The sequence below is a fragment of the Macaca fascicularis genome, chromosome 12, assembly GCF_037993035.2.
Source record: "Macaca fascicularis isolate 582-1 chromosome 12, T2T-MFA8v1.1".
Classification (NCBI taxonomy): Eukaryota; Metazoa; Chordata; class Mammalia; order Primates; family Cercopithecidae; genus Macaca; species Macaca fascicularis.
In genome coordinates, this window is record NC_088386.1 from 23,300,102 (window position 1) to 23,314,364 (window position 14,263).

General features: G+C 35.5%; 1 protein-coding gene across 3 annotated transcripts in view; it reads left to right on the forward strand.

Annotated features, from left to right (window-relative positions):
- THSD7B (thrombospondin type 1 domain containing 7B) overlaps positions 1–14,263 on the forward strand; it is a 907,474-nt gene that overhangs the window by 663,314 nt on the left and 229,897 nt on the right. For all 3 annotated transcript variants that reach the window (XM_065525431.1, XM_074008583.1, XM_074008582.1), the window contains one exon: positions 1,303–1,481. In XM_065525431.1, coding sequence (XP_065381503.1) covers positions 1,303–1,481 — 179 coding nt within the window. The remainder of the gene's footprint in view (positions 1–1,302; positions 1,482–14,263) is intronic.

Consider the following 14,263-nt stretch of genomic DNA (forward strand, 5'->3'; position numbering starts at 1 on the left):
CATGTTTTGGGCAGAATTTATCTCCATGCAGCTGTGGGCCTGAAGTCCCTGTGTTCCTGCTAGCTGACAGCAAGGGGCTGCCCTCAGGTCCTAGAGGCTGTTTGCAGTTTCCTGTCATGTGACCATGCCATCAGCATTTCATAGCATGGCTATTTTCTTTTTCAAGGCTAGCAGGAGAATCTCTCTCTCTCTACACAAAAAGACCCAGGCCCTCTTTTAAGGTTCTTCACCCGATTAAGTCAGGCCCACCTAGCATATCGCAATCTGATTAACTGATATGGTATATTAATCATATCTGTAAATTCCCTTCACCTTTGCCATATACCATAACCTAATAATGGGAGGGACATTCTGTCACATTCACAGTTCCTTCCCACAGTCAAGCAGAAGAGATTATACAGGCATGTACAACAGAATACAGGGATTAGATGATGCTGCAGTTAATTGGGAAAGGAACACAAGAGAAGTATAAATTTTTAGGAAATTGGTGGCCTCAGTTTTAGACATGTTGAATTTTCAGTAAATTGGGCATCAAATTAGAGTGGTTCAGTAGATGGTACAGAATTTAGTGGAGAGATCTGCATTGGAAGTATATATTTGATAGTGATTATTAGAGGTGATAGTTAAAACAGTGAGATTATCCAGAGAAAGACTGTAGCAAGAAGTGGGCTGAAGACACAAGCAAGGCCAAGTAAAGCTAGAACTTCTAAAGCTGTACTTCAACCCACGTCTCTTGATTTCAGTGCAATATCCCATTATACAACTTTTTGCTATTCTTCTACTGTCTTCTTTCAATAATATCCCACTCTTCCTAATCTGTGGTCCACTGTCTGTCCTCTTCCCATCCCCAAGTCACATTACAGAATCAACATCTTTTTCAGTGAAAGCCTTGCAGATCATAGACCCTTAAGAAAGATGGACTCTTTTATGATCCCTCTTCCAGACAGTGAATTGTAGGAATCATAGGATGGAAAACACAAAGCCCAGTGAGGGGAGATATCACCATCTTTAGCTCTGAGCTACCTCATTCCTTCTTATCAGAAACCAGAACTGTGTACTTTTTCCTGTTCCTTTCATCCCAAAATTGCCTACAAAGTAAACAGAATGGCACAAATTTGAATGCAGATGTCATATTTATTTATTTCTTAAAACTTTGGTCTGTTTATTTGAGTACAAAATTATTGAACCCACTACAGCAATATTGTTGAAAAATCCAAACTGTGATCATGGAAATAGAAAGTGAATTTGATCAGTACATTTTAATCAGACTTTCCTCTCTTCTCTTAAATCTTTTTCTGTTAGGTTACATTCAAGAAAAATGTGTCATACCCTGCCCATTTGATTGCAAGTTAAGCGATTGGTCTAGTTGGGGGTCTTGCAGTTCATCTTGTGGAATTGGAGTGAGAATTCGATCCAAATGGCTAAAAGAAAAACCTTACAATGGAGGACGACCATGTCCCAAACTGGATCTCAAGAATCAGGTAAAGTACATGAAGCAACAAATAAAAAGCTAAAAAAGTTATCCTCATCATTATTTCCCATTGAAATTGAAGTCATTCTCTTATTACAAGGAGCTCATGAAAAGTTATCACAATATCAGAAGAAGGATTAAGGGGGCCAAAATTAAAATAATAGTATTAGTAATCGAAGCTTGGCCCCCTCCAGATAATGCTGAGACAAACTTGATATCCTTAGCAGTAATAATATTTACAAAATCAAATCAAATTGATATTTAAATGATCTTAAGCTATAATTTTGATATTTTAAAAGTTGGATGTATATATGTGTGTGTGTGTGTGTATATATACACATATATATTTCAACATAAGTAATAATGTTGGGAGAGTATCACTTACATCATTCATGGCAATATGATTAGTGGCCTTATCCATCAACTCCAAAAATGGTGTTCTATTTTTCTTTCACCTAACGCTTTATCCTAATGTTTTTCATTCTCAATCTTGCCAAATCTTCCACAAGTCTATAAATCTCTTTTGAACTAGTTCTCTACCTGCTTTCTCAAAAATCATAGATATTTTCATAAATAAAACCCTGATAGATCCCTTTCCATATACATGTCTAATGAAATTGCCATCCTAAGCAATCAAAGTTGATTAGAGTATTTCACTTGGCTTTGTACATATAATAGAGTCTAAGATTTTGTTAAGAATTATAATAAAGGACTCAAATTTCTCCCATGATTGCATACTGATTATTAGATTAGGACTGATATTACATTAATCAATTGACTAAGTTGAGTACAAGATGATTTTGGTTAAAAGTTTTTTTACCGGGTGAGGTGGCGGGTGCCTGTAGTCCCAGCTGCTCGGGAGGCTGAGGCAGGAGAATGGCGTAAACCGGGGAAGCGGAGCTTGCAGTGAGCTGAGATCCAGCCACTGCACTCCAGCCTGGGCGACAGAGCGAGACTCCGTCTCAAAAAAAAAAAAAAAAAATGAAAAAAAGAAAAAAGTTTTTTTAAATTTTTAGACAGGTGAAGTGTGTCTAATATGAGTTGGTGGATCCTCTGTAATTGGGAAACTTAAGAGAATAGCTACACATGCTTCTATTACTAATTGTAGAATATGAATTTCTACCCTCTCAATTCCATTCACTCTATGCATGCTGTTTAATGTAAGGAAAATCTCATATGTCTTTTCTTAATTAATTTTAATAGCATGTTTATTACTGCTCAGACTTGAATAATATGTGTCAATTCAAGACCAATCTCTTTAGCTATTTTTCCCTAAGTTTTTATAAAAGACATATAACTCACTGAAATTTAAAAAAAAATTTCAACAAGATGTGTTTAAGTTCTAAAACAGAGCATAGTTATTATGCTAGTCTTGATTTTTAAGGTTATATGATAAAATAATGACCAGAGTTTATTCTCTTAAAGAAGATATGAACCTTTTAGGGAAAACAAAGCAGAGGATTATAAAATCAATGTAAAGGTTGAAAAAAAAAAACCTCGCAAGATTTTGGTGACAGGATAGTAAAATATGATTAGTGAAAACAGGAGAGAAATAATTAAAGCAGAGATAGTCTGAAGAGATAAGCCTTACAAAGAAAGAAATAATGCAGGTTTATGTTCAGGAGGGAGACTTTGAGGGAAATACTCTGTATAAAGACTATTTGCCCATCCCTGGGGGAATTTTCTGGGCATTTAAAATGAAAAGAATTAAGCACTTATAAATAATGTATGATAATTTTTTTATATCTTCCTCAAAACCATCAATGAAGGCTAAGCCTTGATAACACTAGTGTTAAACACTCGTTTTAATATGCTAATTTTATGAACTAGGAAATTATCAAGAGAATAAAACGATTTTATTTGAACTCTGACTTTCAGACTTTATTCTCAGTATGTGAAGGCAAATGTATAGACATATCTATAATATTTGAGAGTAAGAATAAGATAAAAATAACTCATTTTATGAAGGGATGACACAACAGTATTTGGGGGCCTGTTGTGACTTAAAAGAAACTTGTTCTAAACAATTTATTAACATGTAGCACTTATACCCGTGGGAAGTTGTACAAACTAGAAATTAAATCAAAGTTCAAGAATAATCACATCAATTCAGTAAGTGAAGATAAGTCTGTCTGTAGAGGGTATTTCTAACTTTTGAGTTCCAGAAGGCAATTGCAGCCTTCCAAAGATATTTTCTTTTTGGTTTTTCTTGATGCTCAAAAAAGAATCCAGAGTTTTAATGATCAGAAATAGAATTTAGTTTGACTTTTATTTTGTTATAAAGAGATTTCAGATATCAAGTATGTATGTGGCTAAATTAAGAACCTCACCCCAATCTGTATGTTATATCTTAAAAAAATTTTGTTTATTGTAAATTGACAATATGGGGGGTACAAAATGATGTGTAATTTATGAATACAGTGTGGAAAAATTAAATCAGGCTAGTTAACATATCTGTTACCTCAAATACTTTTTCTTCTCTGCTAAGAACATTTGAAATTTACTTCTTTTCTTTTTTTTTTTTTTTTTTTTTTGAGACAGAGTCTTGCTCTGTCACCCAGGCTGGAGTGCGGTGGCACGATCTCTGCTCACTGCAAGCTCTGCCTCCCAGGTTCACGCCATTCTCTTGCCTCAGCCTCCTGAGTAGCTGGGACTACAGGTGCCCGCCACCATGCCCGGCTAATTTTTTGTATTTTTAGTAGAGACGGGGTTTCACTGTGTTAGCCAGGATGGTTTCAATCTCCTGACCTCGTGATCTGCCTGCATTAGCCTCCCAAAGTGCTGGGGTTACAGGTGTGAGCCACCACGCTGACTTAAAATTTATTTTCATAGCAATTTTGAAATGTATAATACACTATTATTAACTACATTTACCATGGTATGCAATATATCTCAATTGAAAGTAAAATGTATTTCTCCTGAGATTTTGTGCCCCTTAAGCATCATCTCCCCTTCCCTCGACTTCCAGCCTTTGATTACCACCATTCTACTCAGTGTTTCTATGAACTTGATAGTTTTGGATTCCACATGTAAGTGAAAGCATGCAATATTTTTCTTTCTGTGTCTGGATTATTTCACTTATAAGGTTTTCCAGTTGCATCCATGCAGTCTCAAAGGGCAAGGTTTCTTTCTTTATAAGGTTGAATAGTATCCCATTGTGTATCTATATCACATTTTCTTTATCCACTCATCTGTTGATGTACACTTAGGTTGATTCCATAATTGACTGTTGTAAATAGTGCTGTAATGAGTATGGGAGTGCAGGCATCTCTTCAACATACTGATTTCAAATTTTTGGAGTAAGTACCCAGAATTGGGATTGCTGGATCATATAATGCTACTTTTAATTTTTTGAGGAATTGCCATATAATTTTCCATAATGGCTTTACTAGTTTACATTTGCACCAAATGTGTATAAGGAATCACTTTTCTCCACACATACTTTATATCTTATCATGGGTTAATTGATCAGGACAATAAGTAATAAGTCCTCTCTCTCACTCATAAGTTTTTGAAATAATGTAGTGAAAAATCCTAAATTTAAAAGAAATTATCTTCAGAGCCATTCTATCTATCTATCTATCTATCTATCTATCTATCTATCTATCTATCTATCTATCTATCTGTGTGTATGTGTCTGTGTGTGTGTATAAGTATGTTTTTGGAAAGATCTCTGTGGTGACTTCATTATATATTTGTTCTTATGTATAGTAGAATCCCATGTGTATGTTATACTTTATATAGAGCTTTGTTTGACGTTATTCATATTTTTGTAATTCATATGACGATAAATTGGGTTGTCAGCAATTTTCATTTTTAAAAAATATTCCCCAGCTTCTATAATTTATGGCAATTCTTTAGAGGAGGCCACTATTTGTTTCTCTAGGCTAGGCATATGGTATATTTAGAGTTATACCCACTGAGACTTTTTTATAAAGTTCAATTTTACTGCTAGCTTTAGGTTATTCGTCTCCTGTCCAATTTGTTTTAGTTTTCGATTTACTTTCCTATTTTTGGAACCAGATTAATACCCTATTGCATTTTTACCCATAAGTAAGAGCTTTGAAAAAAAGGTAACCAAATTATAACATTAAGAGAGGAACATATCTTTACTATTTGGGCATGAGGAGGATACATTATGTGTCAGATTGAGCCTAACATACTGTTCATAAAAATCTTGAATTTTGATGTGTGTGTGTGTTTATGTAAATGTCAGTATACCTGCATATACTTATTCATTCTCCTCCACTGTTTCTCTTTAGAATATGAGGTCTTTTTGAGGGCAAGGGCTGTCTTTCTACTTTTGCAACTCATTCCAGCCCCTGTACATTATCTTGTGGGTTGTCAAATTGTATTCACTGGAAACCTTATTTAAAAGGTAGCTTTCTGTCTGGATGAGTGGTGCCTAGTTCCACAGAAATTAAAAAATATATTAGAACTCTGGTCTCTTATGCTGTGATTTGTCATTAGAATTCTCATAAATGCGAGATCTTCTAGAGGAAAGAGATCAGAATCTCCAAATTATTATTGCCCAAAGAGTCTTTCAAAATTTTCCTGGAGCATTTTGGGTGTTTCATTCCCCATTGCAATCTAACACAACAATATAAATGGGAAGGTTGCTATTACGTACACATGCTTCTCATAAATTGGTCTGAATCTGTTAGTGAAATCAGTATTTATCATCTTTCATAAATGCCTCCTTTTAAACCAAAACCTATCACCATGATAGCTCTTTCTCTAGAAGTGCCTAAATGACAGCAATATTCGAGTAGCTTTCTGCTAAGTGTATTTGTGATGCTAAATACTTTGAGCATGCAGCTTGTCCAAAGCTCTTATCAAGGCATAAAAGGTCTTCTAAATAGTTTATTGTATTATCAGGTCAGTTGGCTAATGTCCTTGACTCAGCTTTGCATATTAAAATACCTAATATATTTTAATTTTTCACAGTCTCTAATATGTTGAGTAGATTTAAGTGCACTTGCACTGTACATTTTTTGCTACATATTTTTTTAATGTTGCCTAATAGAAAAATAAATATGAGGACATTACATTTACATTTCCCTTTGTGAGTTCTTCACACGGTTGAAACCAAGGGAGTTCCAGAAATCTTTATATTTTGTTTATTAATTGCAAAGCACTGTGTTCAGTTTGTTTGAATAAAAATTTTGTATCAAGGTTACCTGTACTTTTTATAAGTACATGCTATTTAAATGCATTTTGAAAATATTTTTATTATGTTTGCAACTGAATGAGAGAATATAAATTAAATATGTGTGTTCTCTAGAAGCAATTGCTATTTTAAAGGCGTGTCTTCTCCCCAAAGAGAGGTGCTCTAAATTTGGAAATGAATAATGTAATAAATTTTATTTTTCATAGCAGGGTAATGATATTTTTAAGAATTTCTTCTTTCCAAAGATACACAAATATATTTTAGAATGAAGATGACTTTGGAGTGAGAACAGTTTCTATGGAGAAGTAGCTTATGCTCATTCTGATCCTGCTTCATTAACTATATTAGCAGCATGTTGGGATGTGAAAATAAGATAACTGTCATTCTATTACAATGTTTGTTTACCCAGAAATATATGACTATGCTTCAGATTTAATTTGGTTTAATCGGTGTTGGCCTCTTGCATCTTTTCGACCAGCCCAACTCTCTGATCCTGACCTAGGCCTGATCATTCCTGGCAGACTGCTGCTCACTTTGGACTTAGAACTTTGGCAGGAGCCCCAGACTTTACTGGAGCAAGAAGTCATCTTCCTGGGTATCCATATGGAAGGCAGCCCAAACCGATCCACGATTGAGCACATTCAGGTGTGCCATTCTTACATGCAGAGGGGAGGTTGGTGGTTTTACCTTGGATAAGAACTTGTTTTAAATATGAACCATCACGTGCCATATAATTAAGGGCTGCAGTGATTTATTACTCAGGGCTGTTTGGGAGGATTTAATTTAGAAGACGAAACCTCTAAAACATTTTACCTCTCTCTGACATAGTAATAATCCCAAAGCCCAGGCATGTACCCTATCTTGGAGGTGGCATAAAATGCCTTATATAAGCTGATGTTCTTCCATTTGTATCCTTTATGCCGGTCAGCTAGCCCTGACTCTGTGCTCTCAAGTTGTGGCATTGCGCTAATTGAGCTGAATGGAGCTCAGAGGAGAGGCAATTTTTCTTTTTTGTTCTTGCCCTTTCGCCATTTCCAATAAAAATTGTTTTCTTCTCCTCAAGAGATTCCTCTCTGCCAACATTTGTATCCACACACACTCTATTGTAGATCATTGCAAAGTACTACCCCCTCAGGCTTGTTAAATCTTTTGAATCTTTGATTGTTATTCTTGCGAGCTGTCAGAATCAATCATGAGAAGCAATTTTCCTATATCCGTTGTCCACTTAGTCTTACATTTTACTACATTTTTTCATACTGGGTATTGCTACTCTGCATGCATCCAAACTCCCTTTTAGCTGTTTTTCGAGGTATTTGCTATATACCTCTAGAATGTTCTCTTCTAGGCTGGCTTGTCAAATGTCCCTAAGGCTGCCCTTGGGCAGGGTTGTCAGGATTGGCTGGAGACAGCTATAAAATTGTGAAGTTGGCAAATTTTGTCTAATTTTGCCATTGGAAGTCTTTCACTGTCCTACCATATCTCACATTATCCCTAGTCCCTTAACTCCTAAAGTCCTGAAATATTAGATAACATTAGCTTCAACAGGAAAATCAAGTCATCCTGTTTGTAATTTTGCAAAACTGTCTTCTTAACCAAGTGCTTCAAGTAGAAATTCCCAAGTAGTTTTCTAGAAAAACGTTACAACCTGCTTTTCAAATTTTCTCTGAATCAGTCTGTCATTTAAGCTTTAAATAGAGAATGAAAAGCTCTCCTCTCCTTTCAGGCACTGAAATAATAAGGATCTGATTTTAACTATGTGTGTGAAGTTTTTATACTAAATGTACTAGAGGACTTTAGAAAGTTTGTGGAAAAATAGAATTAAGAGATAAAAATAAAAAAGATAAACATTTTCCAACATAAGCTCCATCCAGGTCAAGACCCTTCTGTAAGTGATGATACTAGCCATTTAGTTCATCCCTAAATAACTGAGGGTTCTGGAAATTTAACCATGTCAGTGCAATCAATCATTTTTTACATTATTAACTAAAGAAAAGTGGGTACATTTCAAGTTCTTTTTAAGATTAGAAAACATAAAACAAGTTAGAAGAACCAAATCAGGACTGTAAGTGGATGCCTAATGATTCCTATGAAAACTCTCACAAAATTGCTCTTGTTTGAAGAAAGGAATAAGCAGGAGCATTGTGGTGATAAAGAGGGAATCTCTAGTGAAGGTTTCCCAGGGGTCTTTCTGCTAAAGTTTGTATTATTTTTTTCTCAAAACACTTTCACAATAAGTGGATGTGATCATTCTCTGAACTTCCAGAAAGTCAACAAGCAAAATGCCTTGAGCATTCCAAAAAACTGTTGTTATGGCCTCTGCTTTTCACTGGTCTGCTTTTCCTTTGACTGTACCACTTCCTCCTCTTGGTAGCCATTGCTTTGATAGTGCTTTGTCTTTAGGATAGTACTGATAAAGCCATGTTTCATTTCCTGTTACAACTCTTTGAAAAAATGCATCAGAATCTGGATCCCACTTTTAAAAACTTCCATTTATAGCTCTGCTTTTGTCTGCAGCTAATCTGGATGCAACAGTTTTGGCACACATCAAGTGGAAAGTTTGCTCAAGTTTAATTTTGTTTTAGTCAGAATTGTGTAAGCTGCAGCAGTTGAGACATCTATAGTGTTGGCTATTGTTTATACTGTTAGTCATCAGTTACCTTCAATTCAGGCACTACCAAGATAAAATTTTTCCTCAAAAATTGATGTGGATGGTCTGCCCATTTGGGCTTCATCTTCAACATTGTCTAATCCCTTGTTAAAATGAGTTATCTTTTTGTAAACTGATACTTTATTTGGGGCACTGTCTCCATAAACTTTTCATAAAGATCAATGATTACACCATTCTTGTACCCAAGATTCCCCATAAATTTGATTTTTGTTCTTGCTCTAGTTTTAGAAGAATTCATGTTGCTCTGATGGGATTCTTTTCAAACTGATATCTTATCTTTCTTAATGCATCAAACTAGATCCTGTCCAGACATGATGTAAGAAGTTAATATGAGTTTATTTTGGTGCAAAAAATTTTGAAATCTCTGTGTAATTTTTTCACCATACACATTTTCCATGAACTTTTTAAGGACCCCTTATAATAGTTTGAAAATGAAATCCAAACAGATGGGAGTACAGTATCTTTTAAAAAAATTAAAAAAGAAATTTCCTAATACCATTTGAGAGTAAGATTCTAAATTGCATGCTAAGTCTCCCATTCTTTAGATTTTTTCAAACTTTATTCCAATATTAAGATAAAGTAACAGAAAGCAAGTGACCTATACATTGTCACAGGTTCCTGCAGAAAAACATTTCTTAAAACATGATTTTATTTTTATCTACATGACTTAAGATTCAAGATAAAAAGACTGGATATAGTGGCTCAAGCCTGTAATCTCAGGACTTTGAGAGGCCGAGACAGGCAGATCACTTGAGATCAGGAGTTTAAGACCAGCCTGGCCAACATGGCAAAACCCCATCTCCACTAAAAATACAAAAATTAGCCAGGGGTGGTGATGGGTGCCTGTAATCCCAGCTACTTGGGAGGGTGAGGCAGGAGAATCACTTGAACCTAGGGTTCAACCTCCACAGTTGAACCGAGATTCAACTGTGGTTGCAGTGAGCCGAGATTGTTCCACTGCACTCCAGTCTGGGTGACAGAGTGAGACTCTGTCTTTAAAAAAAAAAAAAAAATTCAAGATAAAATTAATCTCTCTGAGGAGCCTATCTAAGTCTTTTGAAATCCAGAGTTTATTGATCGTAACCATTATTGGTCATAAGAATGGAAAAATCACTGGGATTGGGAGGAGATTGTTATAAAAAACAGCTTCCCAGGCACCTGCTCTGGAATCTGTAGTTCAGTACACTCAGAGCAGATCAAGGAAGGTGTATTTGTTAAAACAAAAATGGTTTATTTTTGCTGGTTCTTCTGATCAGGCAGGTTTGTGAATACTATCAGGGTTAAGATTCTTGCCCAGTGAAGTCATCATTTCTTCTGAAATCAGCCATGGAAAAACTTTTCTCTGCAGTTGACTTAGCCTATCCTTTCTAATTCAAACAATGGAAGAAATCACTTCTTATTTGCATAATACCATACTCAAAGCAAATCTGTGAGGACCCTTCCATTTACAGAAGAGGAGACTAAGGTTTAGAGGATGTAATAGCGTGTCCAGTGTCACCCACTGGTATATTAAGTGGTTAAGACTCAATCAGTTCTCTTTTCAAATTGAACTTTTCTGAGTCTCCATTTCATAATCTGGTCAATGGGTATAACTGTGACAACTGTCTCCTAAGCTTATTATGATTATTAAATAAGCTAAAATGAATATAAACTTCATATCTCATTGCTTGATCCACAGTAAGTACTTGATAAATATTAAGTATGAAAAGTTTTTCTTGGTCTCTAACATATAATATCTATTTCCACATCAGTTTACTTTTATTTATATTATATTGCCTTTTAGAAATAAGTTATGCAGATTGCTCCTCTTTTTTCAATTGTCTCCTGGAGCATTTGGACTCAAATGTTTTCATTGTAATGATTCAGCTTAGATGCATAGGAAAAGCTGTTGTCACTGCATCCTGTATGGAAGCAGTCTGTTTTATTTTATTCCTAAACACCTTATTTGGCATAGCATTTTTTCCCTAATGACAAAAAGTAATATAACTTTTAAATAACTTCCCATGAATGTGTAATTCTTTAGCCCTTTTTGTATACTTATAAGGAGTGCATACAGAAAGGCACACAAATCATTAGGTACACGACTCTATGCATTTTCACAAAGTAAACATTCTCACTCACTTACTACCCAGATCAAGAAATAACGTATCATCAATATATCAGATGACCCCTCTGTTTCCTAAATCCTTCGCTGCCACCTTCCTCTCACCAAATATAACTACTATGCAGATTTTAAACATAATAGATTAGTTTTATCACTGAGGAAAACAACTTTACGTAAGTGGAATTTTGCATTATGTACTCTTTCGTGTCTACCTTTTTCTACTTAATATTATTATTCATGTTGTTACATGTAGCAATATTTTGTTGATTTTTAGTGCCTTATTTCATTGTATATACTTCATTATTTTATTGTATATACCACATTTTGTCATTTTACTGTTGATGGGCATTTGGATTATTTCCAGTCTGGGGCTATTACAAATAACACTCTGACCATTCTTGTATAAGTCTTTTAATAGTAGACACATGTGTATGCATTTCTGTTCAGTACACGCCTAAGAGTAGAATTGCTAGATCATAGGATATGTGTATATTCCATTTCAGTAAGCAATTGGCATTTCATCTTAACTGGTAAACTATCACAGGTCTTCCTAAATACAGATAGTAGATAATTTTAGATAATGACTTAACGTATGACCTGAAACCATGAAAAGAGGTGTAAAAGCCATATGGGTACAATAAATGTTTATTTCAACACTTCTCATCACAGCATATCAGTAACTGCTGCCTACTCCTGAGTCATATATCTTGCCCCAAATGGCAAAAGTACATGAGCACTACCTTCCCTCTGGACTCTGCTCACTGCACTCCAAAATAACCATCATAACCATTATGTTTCCTCTGTCTCTTATCTCCCTCCCTCCGCTTCAACCTATTCTTCATACAGAAACCTTAATGAATTTTCTATATCATTAGTCTAATATGCCTTAAAAATTTTCAAAACTTCTTGTTGCCTTTGAGATAACATACAAACGACATGGTATAGTTTTAAAAATGTTTTATGACCCTCCCCAATAACACTTTTCTGAGCCAGAGACATGCTTAAATAACCATGCTCAGGTAAACTGCTGAGGATTCAGATGGAAGGGGCCACTTTTGTCTTTCTATCTCCTCATCAGTCCTCATCCAGGCTGTCTCATAAAGAGTGTGAAAGTTTCATGTCCTCAGGTTGATCATCTAAATCAGCTGATTGATATCAAATATGGTGTCTCTTAATAAAACTTGTCTTTCAACTTACTTTGCAAGTCACCAGAGATTCTTTAATGAAATTGTATGTAGTAATCTGCCTTTGTCTGCAGTTTTGCTTTCCATGGATTCAGTTACCTGCAGTCAATATTAAAATAAAAATTCCAGACATAAACAATCCATAAGTTTTAAATTGTGCAGCATCCTGAATAGAGTGATGAAATCTCATGCCACATATCTGTATCCTGCTTGGGACATGAAACATCCCTTTGTCCAGTGTCTCCACGCTGTATACGCTATTTACCAGTTCGTCACTTAGTAGCCCTCTTGGTTAGCAGATTGAGAAAGAAAAATGAACAACTCTATATCTGAGAAATGTGACCTTCTTTAAGTTATAAAAGCTCACAGGGGCATTTAAAATGTAACAGCATTCACTCACTCCCTCTTGAGCTAAGTAATTATCTTTTGAAGCCACTTGCTATGTGGGCTCTAGACTAACTGAGGCCAAGTAGCCATGAAATGCTGTGCATGCTGTAGCTCACCAACGCATAGCCAATCACTAACCAATGCTATTTCTATAAGCCAATACGAATGCCTGACAACCAACTTTTGTAATTGCTCCCTCTCCTGATTTGTCCTTTTAAAACAAAACAAAACAAACAAACAAACAAAACTTCAGGCTCTCCTTTGTTCTCCAGAGCACTCTGCAAGGTAACCTGGAAGTGTGTTCCAGGCTGCAACCCTCAACATTGGCCCAAATAAACTCTCAATATTAATTTAGCCTCAACTTCTTCCTTTTAGGTTGACAAGATTGGCTGTTGTGGTATTGCAGTGCCTGTGTTCAAGTAACCATTATTTTCCTTAAAAATGGCTCAAAAGCACAAGGGTAGTGAAACTCAAAATTCACATATGCCAAAGAGAAGCCATGAAGTGCTTCCTTTCAGTGAATAGGTACAAATTCTCAACTTAATAAGGAAAGAAAAAAAATTGTATGCTGAAGTTGCTGAGATCTATGGTAAGAGCACATTTTCTATCTGTGAAATTGTGAAGAAGGAAAACAAGTCCATACATAGTAATACAGGGTTTGGCACTATCTGCGGTTTCAGGCATCCACTGGGAGAGTCTTGGAATGTATCCCCCATGGGGAAAGGGGCACAGTACAGTATTTGAGCTTGCTCTATTGCCGTTTTCTGGGAACTACTCATCAAATTCCTTCTACATTGGATTTAAAATCATGTTCAATTGTCATGTAAATAAAGACAGTTCGCAAATCTAGAGACAGCAAGGATCATGTAGCGTAAGACAGGGGGCAACTACAACACCAAGACAGAAGTTGTGGTTGCTTTTCTCTGTATTCAGAGCAAGGAGACACAACTGTATTAAACTTATAATTGGTCCGAAATTTTATATTTTGCTCATTTAAAGGGACATTTCACACTTCCATGCATGTATTTTTATACCATATTTTAAAATCTTGTTCAAACTCAACTGCTTTTTTTTTTCTTCTCTTTTTCTGGGAGTCTGAAACAAACTCAACTTTTTACTCTTTCCTACCTGACAACCTATTTAATATAACATGCTGCCCCTACCCCCCATCACTCCCCCCATTTACCCTTCTGTGGTTTTTCTTCTTCTACTGTCATCCCAAAGGCCAACAGGATGGCTAAATAATAGCTACAAGAGCTTTGTTGGCAATATTGGTTAT